Raw genomic sequence first — 17,277 nt, 5'->3', positions numbered from 1 at the left:
AGTGACTGTCCTCTTGCACACCATAGCCATAGAAACTTCGTCCAAAACCGGGACCCACTCAGATATCCACTGGTAACAACACGTTATTGAGTCTTCTGGCCAGGGGGAAGGGAGAAAGTCGGTACACCTTAGAAATGCCACCTGTGCCAGAAATTGCAATTTATTATACAAACAATCTGGGTGATCAACAAAGGGAGTTACTGTGCCCAATTAAAATGATGACCTGGGTTGAAATTCAGAGGCCAGTCTTTAAGAAAAAGCAGGCTCCGATAGGAGGCACCGAGTTGGCTGGTTTTGTGAGAGACAGCAAGCGCTATGAAGCCAGGACTGCAGAATTATTGTCCTGTGGAGTATTTTCTAAAGAGAAGCTGGTGCCGGCTACTGTTGAAAGGCTAAGTAAGGACATGTGTCCTCCTTATCAGTGTCTGAGGCTGAGCCCAAGGGATGCTGATAACATGACACCACAGCAGAAGGGAGCCCCCCCCCCCCCAGTAGAGTGGTGGTGGCTAGGAAATTGATGTCCAGTTCTTGCCATGTAGAGAGAGGGGACATTGAAGTGGCACTGTCCTCAGCTACCGAAGTCCCTAAAGTCCGTTACACAGTGCGGAGTTAACACTATTCTAGTGCTCTCTAGGACTTTAAAGAAAAAGGCAAGCATTTGCCTGCAGGCTGCAGATCCCTTGGCTGGGCCTGCTGCTCCTCTCAGGCAGTGCCACTCTGGTCCAGATTCTTCCCCAGCTTCAAGGCCAAAAGGGGCTCTACATCCCAGACTCAGTCCCAGGCGGCCATCAACCACACCACAAAACCATCTACACAGCCTCTGCCGCCCACCCTCTAAATAATGGAATGTCAGCTGGCGGCATCTGGGGAGTCTGTAGAAGCACCGCACATCGGCCGATTTGCCCCCTTCTGGGGACACCGGAGCCCCCTCAGTCTCCGCCGCCTTGAGCAGCTGCTGGAGGCACTGGAGTTTTCTTGTGGTTCTTGCGGGCCACGGCTCGGTTCGCCAGGCCGTCCGCGGGGACGTCCGGGCCGTTCTCCCCGGCCCTGGAAGACGAAACCAACGCGTTCACCGTGCCGAGTGCCCGCAGCAGGGCGGGGCCGCGGAGCTCGCGGCGGGCGGGCGGCGGCGGCGGTGGCGGAGGTGGCGGCAGCAGGGCGCGCAGGGCGTCCAGCTCGCTCCGCAGCTCCGCACGCAGCGCTTCGAGCCCTGCACCCAGCTCGGCGCGCACGGCCGCCAGCCCCTCCTGCAGCCGCCGCTCGCTCACCTCCAGGACGCCCGCGGGGTACGTGGCGCCACCGCGCGGCTCCCCGCACACCGAGCACACCGAGCCGCCGCTGCGCGCGTCGCTCCTGTCGCCGGCCCCCGCTGCCCCGGCTCGCGCGCCCGCGCGCTCCACCACTCGCAGCAGTCGCGGCGCCTCGGCTCGTGCGGCCGCCTCGGCACGCAGCTGGCCACGCAGGCGAGCCAGGCGGCCCGGGGCCCGGGCATCTTCGGGAACCGGCCCGTTGGGCTGCGAGCCCGGGTCCAGCCGGCGGCCCATGCCTCGCCTCAGCGCCTCTCTAACGCCATACGCGCCGCGCACCTGCGTCCACGAGCGCCCGGGCTCTGCCGCCATGCGCTGTCGCCTGCACCTCTCTCTGCCAGCCCAGCGGAGAGGGCCGGGGCCCCAGCCTGCAGCCTAGCGACCGCTGGGCCCGCGGGGACGCGCCCCTGGGACGTCTGTGGGAACGACCAGGCCTGGGAGAACCCCTGCAGGGCCAATTCCTGAGCGGCTGGGGCTCCAGGGAAGCCGCGGGTATGGGGGAGGGCTGTGCCAGTAGGCAGGGGTATTTGAAACTTGGCCGTAGGGAACGTGTTGTCGGCTGGGGCCCCCATATGGGACTTAGCTTGGCCTCTAGGCAGCGGCAATGGCACATGGCGCAATGGCTGCTAAAGCTGAGACACCGTAAGGCCAAAATCAAAGCCCACCTCACATCCTTTCCTCATCCTGGCCATAGCAGCCCAAGCCACTCTAGCGGCTCTGTCTCTTGTGTCTCCCACGTAGCACACTCAGCCACAAGAATTCATCTTTCTCACTGGCGTCTCCCAAGCTCTCGCTCTTCTACCCAACTTTCTGAGAGGCTTAGAGACTCTTAGAGCCCCAGCCCATCTCCTACTGTATCCTGCTCATATCCTGTTTAACCTCTTTTGACCAAGCACCTAGCCACCCTCTTGGTCTTTACATCCGTAGGCTCCATGCCTCCCCTCTGCTGACAGTTTCTACCTTTCCCACCGGGACACTGAGCCTTGCTTACCCACCCAATCTCACAGGTAACCGGAGCCTCAACCACAGTTAACTTCACATTGTTTCTTAAACCGGGTCTTATGTAGCCAAAGCAGGTCTGTACACCTTATGTAACCAGCACTGGCTTTGAATTCCTGGGCCTCCTGCTCTGCCTCCTGAGTGCTGGGATTACAGGTGTGTGTCACCATGCCCAGTTAATGCAGTCAGACTGGGGATTAAACCCAGGAATTCATTCCTGCTGAGAAAGCACTCCACTAACTGAGATACATCCCCAACTGGTTTTGGGTTTTGTTTAGTTTGGGGGTGATTTTTTTTTTTAGATTTTTTAATTATTTTATGTAAATGAGTGTCTTGCTTGCCTGTGTGTCATGTACCACAAGCATCCTTGGTGCCTGAGCTGGTGGTGAGCCTCCATGTGAATGCTGGGACTCAAACTCGGGTCTTTCAAACATCACTTTAACCAATGAGTCAATTCTCCAGTGCATTTCTGTTCAGTTTTGAGACAAGGCCTTGCTCTGGTGCCCAGACAGGTCTTGAAACTTGGGTACTCAAATGGTCTCTCCTGCTTCAGCCTCACCAGTAGCCAGGACTATAGGCTCATACCATTGCATCTGGCTTACACTGGTTTTCAATGACTCTCTGTCCTTCCACGGCTGGCTCTTCTGTGTTGAGTCTGGCACGGGGCTAAGTCTATAGTGTAGCTAAATGTGCTGAATGTTTGCCGAGGGAGTGAACATCCAGATGCCTGGCTGAGAACCTGCTCCCCTGGGAGCCCCTTAAGGGCCTGCCTATGGCTACCTTAGCTGATCTTTCATCTCCTGAATGTCTTTATGACCCTTTCGCTTTCTGTGGAGCCTGGTTCTTTCCTGCCCCTGTCCATCTAGAGCTGTGTGCATGGTACAATGGGCTCTCTATCCCTCTTCCCACCACGCATGCTCTCACTACCCCTGGGGCATTGTTAGCACTGGGTGCTCAGTGCCCTGGGACCTCCGAAGAAAATTGTAAGGAGAGAGGGCTCTACAGGGACCCAGCAATGCTGAGAGGGAGGCTGGATAAGAACCCAGGTGCAGAGAGGCTAGCTTCTGCATCACTGTAACTGCATGTGTGCATATGTGCAGGGGTAGGCGGGGTGCTGTCAACTGTTTGTGGCAGCCTGGTGGGGGAAACACCTGTTTTCCTTCTGGTTCATTCACTCTGGCTCATGTAGGTAAAGCCAGGAGATGAGGATGTGGCATTCGGCATCTTAGACGTCCCCTGTTCTTGGTGACTTACCCGTTCCCCTGGGACCTCTTGTACTGGCTCAGATGAATTCTACAGCTCATTAACCAAGCCTCTCCCCAAACCCTGCTGCTGACTAGGAAGCCCTGAATCCTTGCCCCAGGCCTGTTTTCCAGGCTGTGTGGTGGAGAGGCTCTCCCATTTCTGAACCAAGTCTACACCCAGTAAGCCTAGCAAGCTGGGAGGCTGACAGAGGCCTACAGAGGCTGACAGAGGCTGACAGAGACTCCAAGCTTGCAGACAACATTAGAGGCAAGAGTACTCTATGCAGGGAAGTAGATAACTCAGTGTTTTTATGCTTTACTCAGGATATTTATGAATATGTTGAGCTACAAACTAAGCCTCCACAGAGATGTCCATGTTGTCCCTTGTTAAGACTGCAGGTAAGAAGTCTGATGAAGAAGGCTTGTGGCAGAGGATCCTGAGCCATGGGTCATACAGGAAGGCTGGGAGAGTGAGGTGGGAGAAGGCACAGGGGACCGCAGGGGTCCAGAGCAGGACTGCAGAGATGAGAGCTGAACGGTAAGTGTGTGGACCTGTGTGTATGCACATTCGTAACCACATACAAACACACACAGACTCACACACCACCCCCAGCCTCTGAGCTCAAGGAGAGGTCAAGAAGTTGGGGGTGGGGGGTGGGGCAGCTCTGAGCTATTCTGCTTGTCTCACATGCACTGTGGGGTGGAGGCAGGGTGGTAAGGCTATGGGGAGCCTGGCCAGGTATGACAGATGGTGACAGGGCTGGAACAGATCTGAGGTCTGGAGGCAGAGGCTGTGGTGGGAGAGTACAGCCCTCACCCAGATGGTTACTTGGAGAGATGTTGCCCTCAGAGAGGAAAAGATAGGCTAAAAGCAGGGGCAGAGCTGGAGGACACAGAACAAGGGGCTAGGGCAGGCTCCCTTTTGGGAGCTTCTCAGAGCCAGCAGCCTCTTAACTCCCTGCAGAGAGAGGCTGACTAGACCAGGGCTGGGCCAGGCACTGAGGCACAGGGAGCCTGGCTTGGCTGCAAGGTTGTCCCCATCTGGCCCCTGCTCTAGCCCTGTGCATCCAGGTGGGACCTCCTGAAAGGGCAGTCAGTGATCAAACCACTCATTAACTCATGAATGAGGCCAGTGAGGGTGGAACACCTGGACCTCCAAGCAGGGATGGAGATGGGACAACCTCCTAGTGTGACTTAAATGTCGTCACTACTGCCACTATTACACTCTTGGTATTAAACCCTGGCATTCTCCAAGATAGGATTTATTTCCCAGAGCCAGAGGGCATATGGGAGCCAGGAGAGCACTCAGCCATGTTGGAGGGGCTTTGATGACGTCAGAGGAAGATGGGGCACTAGCTTCACATCCCTAGCGGGGAGAGGGGGTCAGCGCACAAGTACCCCCAAACCCAGGCTTCATGATCTGAAACTCTGTTTTCTCCAGGAGTCCTGCCAAGTTCAAGCTGTCTTAGTTCTTACTGGTGTTGCATGCCAGCACAGAGTCCTTGAAGCTGCCTGGCTAGCTTTTTGAGCCATCTGTGCAGCTCTGGGGCCCTGGCATTGCCTCTTGAATGTGACAGGGAGTGAAGAAAGCTAGAAATAGCAGGATTAGAGCATGGCTTTAAAGAACATGGCATCTACATGGCCTGTCTCAGTGTCCCAGCTCATACAGACACCTCCAGTGGCCCTGTCACCAAAGTTTCTTGGTTACAAGCTGGACCTTGGCAGTTCTAACAAGCTCATTCTCAGCAGACAAAACAACAAGTAGTATTGAAAATCACCACAGGAGACAGATCCTGTGGTGACACTGAGAAGAGGAACAAGGGGCCCAGTGACCTCCTGGTAGGCTCCTCTGGTAGACTTTGGTTTAGTGGAGAGCAGGAAGTGCCAGCAGCTAAGCCATCCTGGTCAGTGTGGTCCTGCCCATTACTGACGTGTGGCTGTTTCTGCTCTAGTCTGTCCTGCGAGGTCATCTAATGAGTTCTCAGCACTTTGTGAAATCTCTTTCTGGGAGAAGCGCCCCTCTGGCTGGTGTGCCAAGCTTCCCTCTTCTCCAGCATCACATTTCTAGGAAAATTCTAATTCCTTAATTGTTCAAAAGTCTGATAGCCAAGTGTGTGTGGTGGTGGTTGGGTGCAAACACCTCTCTTGAGAACGTCTTAGCTCCTGCTAGGCAGCCACACCTCCCATTGCCTGGCCTTAGTTTCCCCTCCTGTCAGAGTTCTGTGAGAGTCTATGCTGCCAAGAAAGTGACGAGGGGGGAGAGCGTGGTTGTGCTCACACAGAATCACAAACTTCTGCATCTTGGACCTGGGGAATCTGTTTCCAAACTGAGAGGAAGAGAATGGGGCCTGCATGTCATTGCTCGGTCCATGGCTTCCTTCCATGAGGGCTGAGCATCTTGCCCTGAACACCCCTGGGCACTGGCCATAGAAAGGTTTTCTGGGAACAGGTGACTCTGCAGGGGGCAGATTCATTACTCAGTAATGGCCTTGTCTGACCTCCTAATGAGCTCATTACCTGGTAATGACTCTGTTTGCCAGGTCCTGGCGTCAGCAACCTCCCAACCCTGCAATGTCCAGCCTGAGGTGGCTCTGACCAGTCTGGGCCTTGGGCCCTAGCCCCTGTCTGGGAGAGAGATGGAAATGAACCCACCAGCACATGTGGGCCTCAACTCCTACCGACTGCTCCTCCCAAATGAACCTCCTGGGCGAAAGCCTTGTTCAAGCTCTGTTCTGTCTGACTAGACAGTGGTAAAGTCATCTGCGCAGCCAAACTTTACCCCAGCTCCTAAAGTTCCCTAGGTCCTTCTGGGTTCTACTTTCTCAGCCTCACTCATGGCTCATGCCTGTAACCCCAGCATTTGGGAAGCAGAAACTGGAGAATTGCTGTATGTTTCAAGATCAGTCTGTGCTATATAGTGAGTCCCAGGGAAAGCCTAGGCTAAAGAGACCCTGTCTCTGAAAACACAAACCAAACAGGAATTCTGCTAAGTCAGTTTAGCAAGGGCCAATATCAGCAGACAATATGGTGGCCACATCTTCAACAAGAACCCCCCCCCTTACCTATTTCCCCTTTGAAATGTCTCATCACAACCCCTCCCTGCTGCTCAGCCACAAATTCCCATTTGTCATTCTGTGTTCAGAGATGAATCCCATTTCTTCCTCCCACAGCAGAAGCTACACCACCATAGTGCCAGGCTCTGCCAGACAGTCCCTGCAGAATTACACTATGGGGATGAATCTTTTTGTTTCTTTGGCTTTGGTTTTGTTTTTTAAGTCAGGGTCTCTGTGTAGCCCTGGATGCCCTGGAACCCACTCTGTAGACCAGGCTGGCCTTGAACTCACAAAGATCCGTCCACTTCTGCCTCCTGAGTGCTGGGATTAAAGGCGTGTGCCTCCACCGTCTGGCAGCTGAGTAATTCTAAATGTAGTGGTGGACACAGAAGAAGGCCAGCACGCCAGTCTGCTGCTGCAGGACGGAGTGGCTGGTCGCCTGGGAAGGATGTGTCTGTCCAATTGTCTGACAGTCTTTCAAAGTCTCCCTTCCCCTGCCTGCTGAGCTGTCTCTGTCATGTCTCCTGTCACATCTTCCAGACTGTGAGAGGGATCGTTTTCATTGTTCCTGGAGAAGAAAGCCAGGGTGAAGAAACCATAAAGCAGGTCCTCCTGCCTGAAGCCTTGGTTGTGCTCTGCATTGGGACACCCTTTCCTGTTCCCATTCCAGCAAGTGGCTGTCCTGTGACTGGAATGCCATGTTACATAAAGTGTTTCCCCTGCTCAGCCTCAGGACAGTTTACACATCCCTGCCATAGCAGCCTTCCCTGCCCCTTGTGCTTCCTTTTGCAAACTGTTCCTCTCCTACTTCTCTTTGTGACCCCTCCTGTCTTGTTTGCCTTTTGATGTCTACTTATGCTTTCAGACTCCTAGAGAAGCACCTGTATACAGCAGGCATATCATAAATGCTGAGGCTATGCTGTCAGAAAGGGGTGTGGGCAGCAGTGGTGAGAGGGAAGAGCGTGGTTGTGCTCACACAGAATCACAAACTTCTGCATCTTGGACCTGGGGAATCTGTTTCCAAACTGAGAGGAAGAGAACAGGGCCTGCATGTCATTGCACGGTCCATGGCTTCCTTCCATGGGGGCTGAGCATCTTGCCCTGAACACCCCTGAGCACTGGCCATAGAGAGGTTTTCTGGGAACAGGTGACTCTGCAGGGGGCAGATTCATTACTCAGTAATGGCTTTGTCTGACCTCCTAATGAGCTCATTACCTGGTAATGACTCTGTTTGCCCGATCCTGGCTTCAGCTGGGGAGATAGCTTAGTTGGTGAAACACTTACAAAGACCCAAGTGCAAATTCATGAAAGTCAAGCATGGCCGAGCGCAACCCCAGTATATGTCGCTCCAGAGACAGTGGCAGAGACAAGAGAATCCCCAGAAACTCATTGGCCAGCTGCCTGGCCATGGAACCTCAAAGTGGGAGGCAAGGAACGTCACTTGAGTTGTACTCTGAAACCACACTCACACACAGAAACAGACACACACACACACACACACACACACACACGTGCACACACACACGCACTCACACAGGAACATATACACACAAATTCACACAAAACAACATGTACATACATACACAGGAACATGCACACACACTTGCACAAGAATATATACACACTGATAAATATACACACACATGCACCCACACACAAGAACATGCATACACACACACACAGGAACTTACACACACTATATAATAAATAACTTCATATTCCTTATCAATTAAGTGTGAGTCCAGGGCTTGGCATTCAGTCCACATTAAGTACATACTTGGGCCTCTACACAGCATGACCAGGTGCTGGTGCTGGCTCCATCTTTACACCATCTGCCCAGTCAGAGCCCAGGGCACCCCACTCTCATCTTCTTCAGCTGAGAGACGAAAGCTCTGCCCACCTTTACATCTCAGGAGGGGAGAAGAGACACTGTGTCCCTTGGGCTGCTGGAGCTGTCCTTCTAGCCAGGAGGGGTCATTGAAGAGGCCCCAGCAGCAGACACCATCTGAGCACTCACCATGCTACCTCTACCAGGACCTGAACCAGGTTATTTCAGACATTTGCACCTTTTAAGCCAATACCCACTCTCCCATCAGGAGCTTTCCTCTCCAGCTTCTATGTCCAAATAAGAAAGCTTGAAGTTGGTTAATTATTTTTTCATTATGAGTTTACTGTAAACTGCAACAGAACACAAAACACTACCCACTGTCTGCTTAAAGCAAAACCTCATTACCTAAGGCACACCGGTAAACCAACTATTCAGCTAGGTTACCCCCAGCTCTCTCTCCATCTGCCACAGGCACCATGTGTTCTCTGAACAGTGTATGCCTTGGTTTGCCTGTCTCTGTCTAGTATTAAATCGGTTTATGCTAAATGTGGGCTTTCTTTGCAACCTAACGCTCCCCTCTGTGTTTTGTTTTTGTGTAGTGCTGTATTTCTTGCTCCAAGCAAGAATTCCACTGAGATACACTTCAGTCCTTACAAGGTTCACACGTTTGTTTGTGTAGCTTTAGACCGTTTATTTTAACTGCTGTATAGTATTTCAACTGAATTATTTATACTTCTAGCAATGAACAGTTGAAACATTCTGGTTTATGTTTGTTGTTCATTTATGTGGCCAGTTTTACCTGGCCTTGAACTCCTGCATGTCCTGCCTCCACCCCCACCCCCACCCCCAAGTACTAAGATTCCCAGCATGCATTGCCACGCTGCGCTTTACCATCCTATGCATGTAAATCATGCACAGTTCCTGCTCTGTGAAATGTTTGTTCCTACTTCTTGTTGTTTTCCTTATAAATTGTAGCCATCTCATTCAGTTAATTTATTTTGATTAAGCTGTATACCTTGCAGGAGCTGGAAAGATGGCTCAGCACGTAAGAGCACTTGCTGCTCTTCCAGGGGACCTGGGCTTCAATAGCTTCCCTTCCAAGGGATCCTATGCCTTCTCATGGCCTCCCCAGCACCAGACCCACACAGCACACAGACATGCACACAGGCAAATACCCATACATATAAAGTAAAAAAAACCAGACCCACACAGCACACAGACATGCATACAGGCAAACACCCATACATCTAAATTAAAAAAAAATTTTGTTTTTTGAGACAGGGTTTCTGCGACACGCTACCTCGCCGATAAGGAGCACATCACACTCAAGATTCTTCTGACAGCGTCTTTTATTGTTACAGCTCTTTTAGTTAGAAGGATGCAAGATGGAGAACAAAGGAAGGACCCCAAGCACCAGAATGTTCTGACTTATATACTATCAAAGAGACATGATCTGTCCTCATTGGCTTACAGACTGGGGTCTCATTTACATATCCACTGATAGTACTTTCAGCGGGAAAATTCGCACCTACGCGTGCGCACAGCTGCAGACACCAAGGCCAAGAAGAACCAGGAACAGGAAGCCAGCGCCATCTTATAATGGCGAGTGTATAGCTACTTCAGCAAACGCAGCATGGCTCCTAACATCTCCCCCTTCTTTATAAATAGCATATAGTGACTAGAGACCTTTTGTGCCTTAGCCCCGTGCAATGGGAACCCGAGCCCTGGGAGGCATCAAAAGGCTGTCCCGTCTACAGCTTGGTGCAATGGGATCCTGTGCCCACAAGCATGCATAAACGGAACAGCGTCTCCGCACTTTAGCATATTCAACCAAACTTGAGGGGATGTTCCAGTCTCAATGGCCATAAATGCCTGAGCAATAACTATTTTATCACGTTGTTGTTGAGTTTTCATTTTACAAAACAACCAGAGTAAGATCAATGTCCCTCCAAGTAGCATACAGCCAAACAAACCTACCCCCACCCACTCCTTAAAGAAGGAAAATGCAGAAAAAAGCCAAGAGGTAAAGTCTTTGAAACTGAATATATCAAGGCTTGTATTGTTGAGGTCTAATATCTTCAACTGTAATTCTTCTTGAAGAAACTCCAACTCCTGGGTCCAATTCCCCTTCAGATATTCTGAAATAATAGAACTGTTAACAAGGGAAGAATTATCAAAAGGTAAGGGGGTTATACATAGGGAACGTGTGGAAGCCATACAAGAAAGTTGTATGACATCTCCAAGCGCTTGTAATTGTTGTTGTAATAAGTCAATGCGCTGATTGACCAGTAAGACCCCTGAGGCCAAATGAGCATCAGTTCTCTTCACTGTCTCAAGTGCATCGGATGCCTTTTCAGTAATTTGACTAATAACTGAGGCTGCTTGCACTTGATTGGCCATGGCAATACCTGCAGTCACTGCAACTGCAGCAGAAACAGTAATGGCAGTGATTATAGCTGCTGTAATGCCAAAATCTCTTTTTTGTCTCAATAATTGTATGATAGGAAAATCTTTGGGGTCAGCTTCAACAGGTACTGGTACAAATGTGGGAATATTCACCACAATTGCTGTCCGATTTTTTCCATTCCAACATTCTGTTAAGTAACATGTAACTATGGCAATTAATTATTGAGCTGTTTTCAAACAACTCTTCATCACATATAAGGAAAAAATATGGTGCTTGAACACACACTAGCGATGGCTCAAGCGTATAATTAGAATATTGTTGATTAATCTTCAAATTAGATAAACTGATCTTTGTTTTATTACTTTGCGTGGTCTCCAATCGTGTACCACTGACATTATTAGATGTATGGAAGCTTCCTTGTAGATTAGCAAAAGCTGATATACTAGTAGATGCCTCGGCATCATTTATAATTATCCATTCGAAAAATGGCCACTCACTCCCAGGGCCAGAGTGAGTGTTATTTGTTTTAAATCTTTTTAACTTTTGATTAAAATAGAAACCCTCCGATAGTTTAAATTTCCGTAATTCTGGTGGTTGACATGCTGTAAATGTCGGAGGAAAATCCAATAATGGATAGCACCATGGTATCTGTCTTTTATTGGTCACATTAGGAGGAGAATTATCAGGTAATGGTATAGTTACATTGCTAGTGAGCATAATGGTAGTGATATTAGAAGATGTATTATCACCACCAGTTCCACTTCCACTAGTTGCTCCAGTACTTATTTGTGACAGGGCATTCATTAATATCCCTGTGGGAATTTTATTAGCAACAAGTGGATCTTCCCAATATCCCAATTTCATTTTTGTAATTTTAATACATAGCCCTTTCCCAGAGCTAATAGTCTCATTTTGGAAAGTAAAACATAATGCCGTATTTAATTTTATTGAGGTGGCATTATATGGTTCTGTTTCAAACTTAGGCGTTTTGATGCATGGTGCTTCCATGGCACAACTTGTGGATAAGAATAAAGGAAGTTTAGTCGAATTAGCATGTACAGGCATTGGAACGGGCCATGTTCTCACTATTGCCCACAGAGGTAGGCTGCTCCTTATGGGAGTCCAAAGAATTAATATCAGAAACATTGACGTCCACAGCCTCTGGATCCGGATTTTCTTTTTCTCCATCCTTCACTATTCTTGTCAATCTTGTTGGTACCCAGATCGGATTTTCTTGCTCCTGTGGGAAAACACAAATAGCTCCCCTGGATCTTATTAATATTGAATCCGGGCCTTTCCATTGATTGGTTAACACGTCCTTCCACCGAGCGTACACTTTTGGAGACAATGGCGGAGAGGCATGTCTATCTGCGGTGGACCGTCCATCCACATCCAAATTTAAGAAATTTAAAGTAAATAAAGCCAATGAGATGGATGATTTAGGCCCCATGGTATGGCCTATTCCCCCATTTTGTTTTTGTAAATAAGTTTTCAACGTACCATTAGCACGTTCAACTATGCCTTGAGCTTGTGGATTATAAGGTAATCCTGTAACATGATGAATATCAAGGCGCATGCAAAATTGTTGAAAAGTTTTTGAAGTATAGGCTGGGCTGTTATCTGTTTTTAGTTGCATGGGTTTGCCCCATGTGGCCCAAGCCTCAAGACAATGAGTAATAACATGTGATACTTTTTCTCCTGCTAGAGGGGTTGCATGAATAATCCCCGAACAGGTATCTACTGAAACATGTAGGTATTTCAGCTTTCCAAAGGCTGTATAGTGAGTGACATCCATTTGCCACACATGTAAAGGTTTAAGACCTCTGGGATTCACCCCTATATGAGGAGGGTGTCTAAATTCAGCACATGAAGTGCATTTCAGAACAATATCTCGTGCTACCGCACGAGAAATGTTAAACTTAAGTCTTAGAGTATTTGCATTAACATGATATAAGGCATGAAATTTCTCAGCTTGTTGTTCTACAATACTGGTCCAAAACATTTGTTTTGTGCCCTCATCAGCACGGGCGTTACCTAACGACATTGGTCCAGGAAGTAAGGAATGAGCCCGTATGTGTTGAATAAAAAATGGGTGTCGCCTGGCTCTAATTAACATTTGTATCTCATTAAAGAGGGAAAAGACAGTGCTTTTAGGACTAATGTAGTCAGCAACTTCTAGCTGACGTACTGCATTAACAACATAATAGGAATCAGATATGATATTAATAGAGGTTGGATAAGGTTTAAGGACCACCGCAACTACTGCACATTCTACCAGTTGTGGCGAGGTATAGGAGAATTTAATCTGAATAGCCTTGTTCTGAACAACAAAGCACCCAACACCTGTTTTTGAGCCATCTGTATAAACATCTATGGCCTCTGGTAAGGGTTCCAAGCTTGTTAATCTAGGAAATATAAAAGCATTATTGATTGTAAATTGTAATAAAGGATGTTTAGGATAATGATTATCAATAATGCCTGCGAATGCACACCGCAGTATTGCCCAAGAATCTATGGTAACGCACAATACCTGTAATTGCTGGGCTGTGTATGGGCAGATAATGGCATCTGGGAATCTCCCAAAATGTTCTGTTGCTGATTTTAATCCCTTAAGTGCAATATCAGCCACAGCAGTTGGGTAATGGCACAAAATTCTACCAGGAGAATTATGAGGGTGAATCCATAATAAGGGACCACACTGCCACAGAACGGCAGTGGGTTGTTTAGGTGATGGAATAATACACAGTTGAAATTCTTTATATGGATCTATCCGAGTTAGCTGAGCATGTTGTATGGCCAATTCTACTTTATCTAATATTTGATGAGCTTCTGGAGTAAGTTCTCGAGGTGAGGTAATAGCACTGTCCCCTTCTAGAATTGTAAATAAAGGTTGTAACTCTGCAGTGGTTAATTTAAGATAAGGGAGTATCCAATTAATATCGCCCAAAAGCTTCTGGAAATCATTTAGGGTCTTTAATGTATCTCTCCTAATGGTAACCTTCTGTGGCCTTATATAAGTAGGAGAAATGACGGCTCCTAGAAAGTTTCCCACTTCTCCTTCTTGTACTTTTTCGGGGGCTATATGTAACCCTCTTGATAAGTGTTTCTTTTAACAACACAAAGGCCTGTGACAATTCATTTATATCTTTTGAACATAATAAAATATCATCCATATAGTGACACATTCTAATAGCAGGATATTGTATACGTACAGGCTCTATAGCTTTAGAAACATAAATTTGACACATAGTAGGACTATTAGCCATGCCTTGAGGTAGAACCTTCCACTGATACCTTTTATCAGGCTCTTCATGATTAATGCTAGGCAAGGTAAAAGCAAGCCTCACCTTATCTTTTTCATGTAGGGGTATGGAGAAGAAACAATCTTTAATGTCAACAATAATCATATTCCATGATTTTGGTAAGGCAGACAACAGGGGCAATCCTTTCTGTATAGATCCTAAGATCTGCATTTGGTTGTTAATGGCTCTCAAATCATGTAATAATCTCCATTTTCCCGACCTTTTCTTGATCACAAATATGGGAGTGTTCCAAGGAGAATTTGAGGGTTCTAAATGTCCTAATTCAAGTTGTTCTTTAACCAAGGTTTTAGCTACGTTCAATTTTTCAGAGGTCAGAGGCCACTGAGGTATCCAAGTCCGTTCCTCTGTTAACCATGATATGGATATTACATCCTCAGCGGCCCCTAGGAAAAACCCAGCCCTGTCCGATCTAGTTTCTTATTAACTGGAACCGGGCCAGTCATTCCATGTAAGTGCCTACCTAACCCTTTCCCAGGTGTATATCCCATATCATACATCATTTTTCTACTTTGTTCTGAATACTCATTTGATAATCGTAAATCCATTTGTTGTAAGATATCTCTTCCCCATAAATTTATTGGTAGGGGAAGCACATAAGGAACAACTGTTCCTGATCTTCCTTCAGAATCTTCCCAATGTAAAGGTTTAGCACTAATATCTGGTGTAGACTCATATCCTAACCCTTGAAGACTTTGATGAGAGTGATTAATAGGCCATTGTTTAGGCCACCATGTAGTAGACATGATAGTGGTGTCTGCCCCTGTATCTAAAAGGCCTTTGAATAGTTTTCCTTCAATTTTTAACTCTAGTGTTGGCCTTGTATTTAATTCAAGTGAAATAAAAGTATGGTTCCCACCGGAAAATCCAAAGCCCTTTTTTCCTCGGACTTTATCTTTGCTAGGAAACATAGAATGTAAGCTGGGTAAAATTAATAATTGAGCAATACGATCTCCTGGGGAAATGGCACTTATCCCTTTTGGGGAGGAGCACATAATTTTAACTACTCCCTCAAAGTCTTGATCTATGACACCTGGATGGACTATCAATCCTCTCAAGGTTGTTGAAGATCGTCCCAGCACAAGTCCCACCGTGTCCTTGGGAAGAGGGCCAGAAAAATCTGAGGATATTGGCTAACAGCCCATAGTGGGCATTAATACCGCTCGGGTGGTGGAACAAAGTTCCAGTCCTGCGGAGCCTGCTGTGGCCCTCCGGACCATTCCTTCCTCTGAGATTTGTCCTGTCTGCTCTCGAGTGCCCCATACATTTGAGGGCCCTGGGGACATGGGCCCTGCTGCCTGTTTTTTGGCAATGGAGTCAATGGCTGTCCCTTATTGTCTTTTACTGATCTACATTCAGATGCCCAGTGTCGGCCTTTTCTACATCTAGGACACATTCCAGGCTGTTTACCTCCAGTGTTTCCTGCTGCTTTCCGGCACTGTTTCTGAACGTGTCCCATTTTACCACACTTATAACATTTAATATTATTGTTCCTCTGTGCAGCCAGTACTGCGGCCGCTAGACCTGCATTGGACAGCGGACCTCCTATCTCTCTGCACGCCTCATCCAGGCATTAAGCCCTTTATTCTTCCAAGGCGTGATGGCATTTCTACAATCTTTGGTACATTGTTCATAAACAAGTTGTTCAATTAATGGCATGGCAGATTCTGAATCTCCAAAGATCCTTCCTGCAGCCTCCATCATCCTGGCAACAAAGTCTGAAAATGGCTCATTAGTTCCTTGGATGATCTTTGTTAAGTTTCCAGAGACCTTCCCTCTATTAGGTAAACTTTTCCATGCTTTGATGGCAGCCTGATTAATCTGTTCATAAACTTGTGCTGGATATAGGGTCTGATTAATTGCCCATTGCCCCTGGCCAGTGAGCATATCAAAGCTCCATTGGGGGTGATTTTGTGCCATGTTATCTCTGGCCTGTGTAGCACACAAATCATGATAAAGAGATTTCCATTCTAAATATTTGCCTGTAGGGACAATTGCCTTGATAGTACTACACCAATCCCCAGGCGTCATAGCACCTTCTGCAAGTCTCTCTATTAAGGCTTGGGTAAAAGAGGCATTTATGCCATATGTTTGCACCAATTCTGCCAATGACTTTAATTGTTTCAAGTCTAAACTACGATGGTATCTCTGCTGATTCTGATCTTCAAAAACCGGAAAGGCTGCTCTAATCCTTCTTCTCTCCTTTTCTGGAATCAAGGAGGTAGCTATTGGAATAACATGTCTCCTAGCCTGTTCTTGTTTTGTCTTCCGCACAAGCAGCTGCGGTGCCGATGGCAAACTGCCAGGTGCATAAGGAGGATCCGGACGATATCTTTCTTTCTCATAACGAGCTGCCTCCTCATCTAATTCTGTTTGTTCGTCCGAATCCAACCCATCCTGGGACGAAGTATCGTCCTTGTTTTCTCCATCCTCAGAGGACGTCTCCTCTGAGGCGGAGTCATTCAGTGTTAATTTTCTAAACCCAGACAAGGCTGGATATATTTTTTTATATTTCTCTGACGGAGCTATTTTCTCAGCTCCATTCTCTTTTTTCTTTTTTCTTTTCTCTCCCTCCTTCTTCTTCTGACATGGAGGGCTTAAAGGCTGTTTATCATTGCCTTTTTTTCTGCTAGAATTCCCTTCCTTTTCTGCTTCTGATAGGCTATCCTGACACTGAGTAAGGACCCTTTGTCCTTCTCTAATCTTTTCTTGGCATTTCTCATCCTCTATACATGCCTGAATCATCCTAAAAATAGGTAATGTGCCTGCTCTCAATCTTCCCTCTTCCTTTTCCCGGGCTAAATCAGCTCCTAACTTTTCCCATGATCGAGTGGTAAGGGATCCTGTAGGACCATACCATGGAGCAACTCTATCTACCTCTTTAAAAAACTTCAAAAGAACCCCATCTGGAATAGTCAAGCCGCTTTCCTGCAGCAGCGCCTGCACTGCCACTAGAACTGGCTTAAACTGTTGATTGCCCATAATTCTTTATCTACAGAACTGGGCGAACCTGCACAGTTATTTGCCTGTGATTTAGGGTTTACTTTGAAAAGGAGGACACGTACACTCCCGTCCCTTAATATGACAATTAAGGCAAAAGCAAAACACGAGAACAACCA

The 17,277-nt window shown here is 47.7% G+C and overlaps 1 protein-coding gene across 1 annotated transcript; it reads right to left on the bottom strand.

Moving 5' to 3' along the window:
• Positions 1-144: 144 nt before the first annotated feature.
• On the bottom strand, positions 145-2,347 carry LOC143443996 (protein FAM246A-like). Its single transcript, XM_076942596.1, has one exon. It carries the CDS (start codon positions 1,617-1,619, stop codon positions 930-932), a length of 690 nt encoding a protein of 229 aa, XP_076798711.1. The 5' UTR covers positions 1,620-2,347; the 3' UTR covers positions 145-929.
• Between the last annotated feature and the right edge of the window lie 14,930 nt (positions 2,348-17,277).

The sequence above is a fragment of the Arvicanthis niloticus genome, chromosome 12, assembly GCF_011762505.2.
Source record: "Arvicanthis niloticus isolate mArvNil1 chromosome 12, mArvNil1.pat.X, whole genome shotgun sequence".
Taxonomy (NCBI): Eukaryota; Metazoa; Chordata; class Mammalia; order Rodentia; family Muridae; genus Arvicanthis; species Arvicanthis niloticus.
The sequence above is the reverse complement of the archived record's forward strand: the minus strand, read 5'-3'. Positions and strand labels throughout refer to the sequence as shown.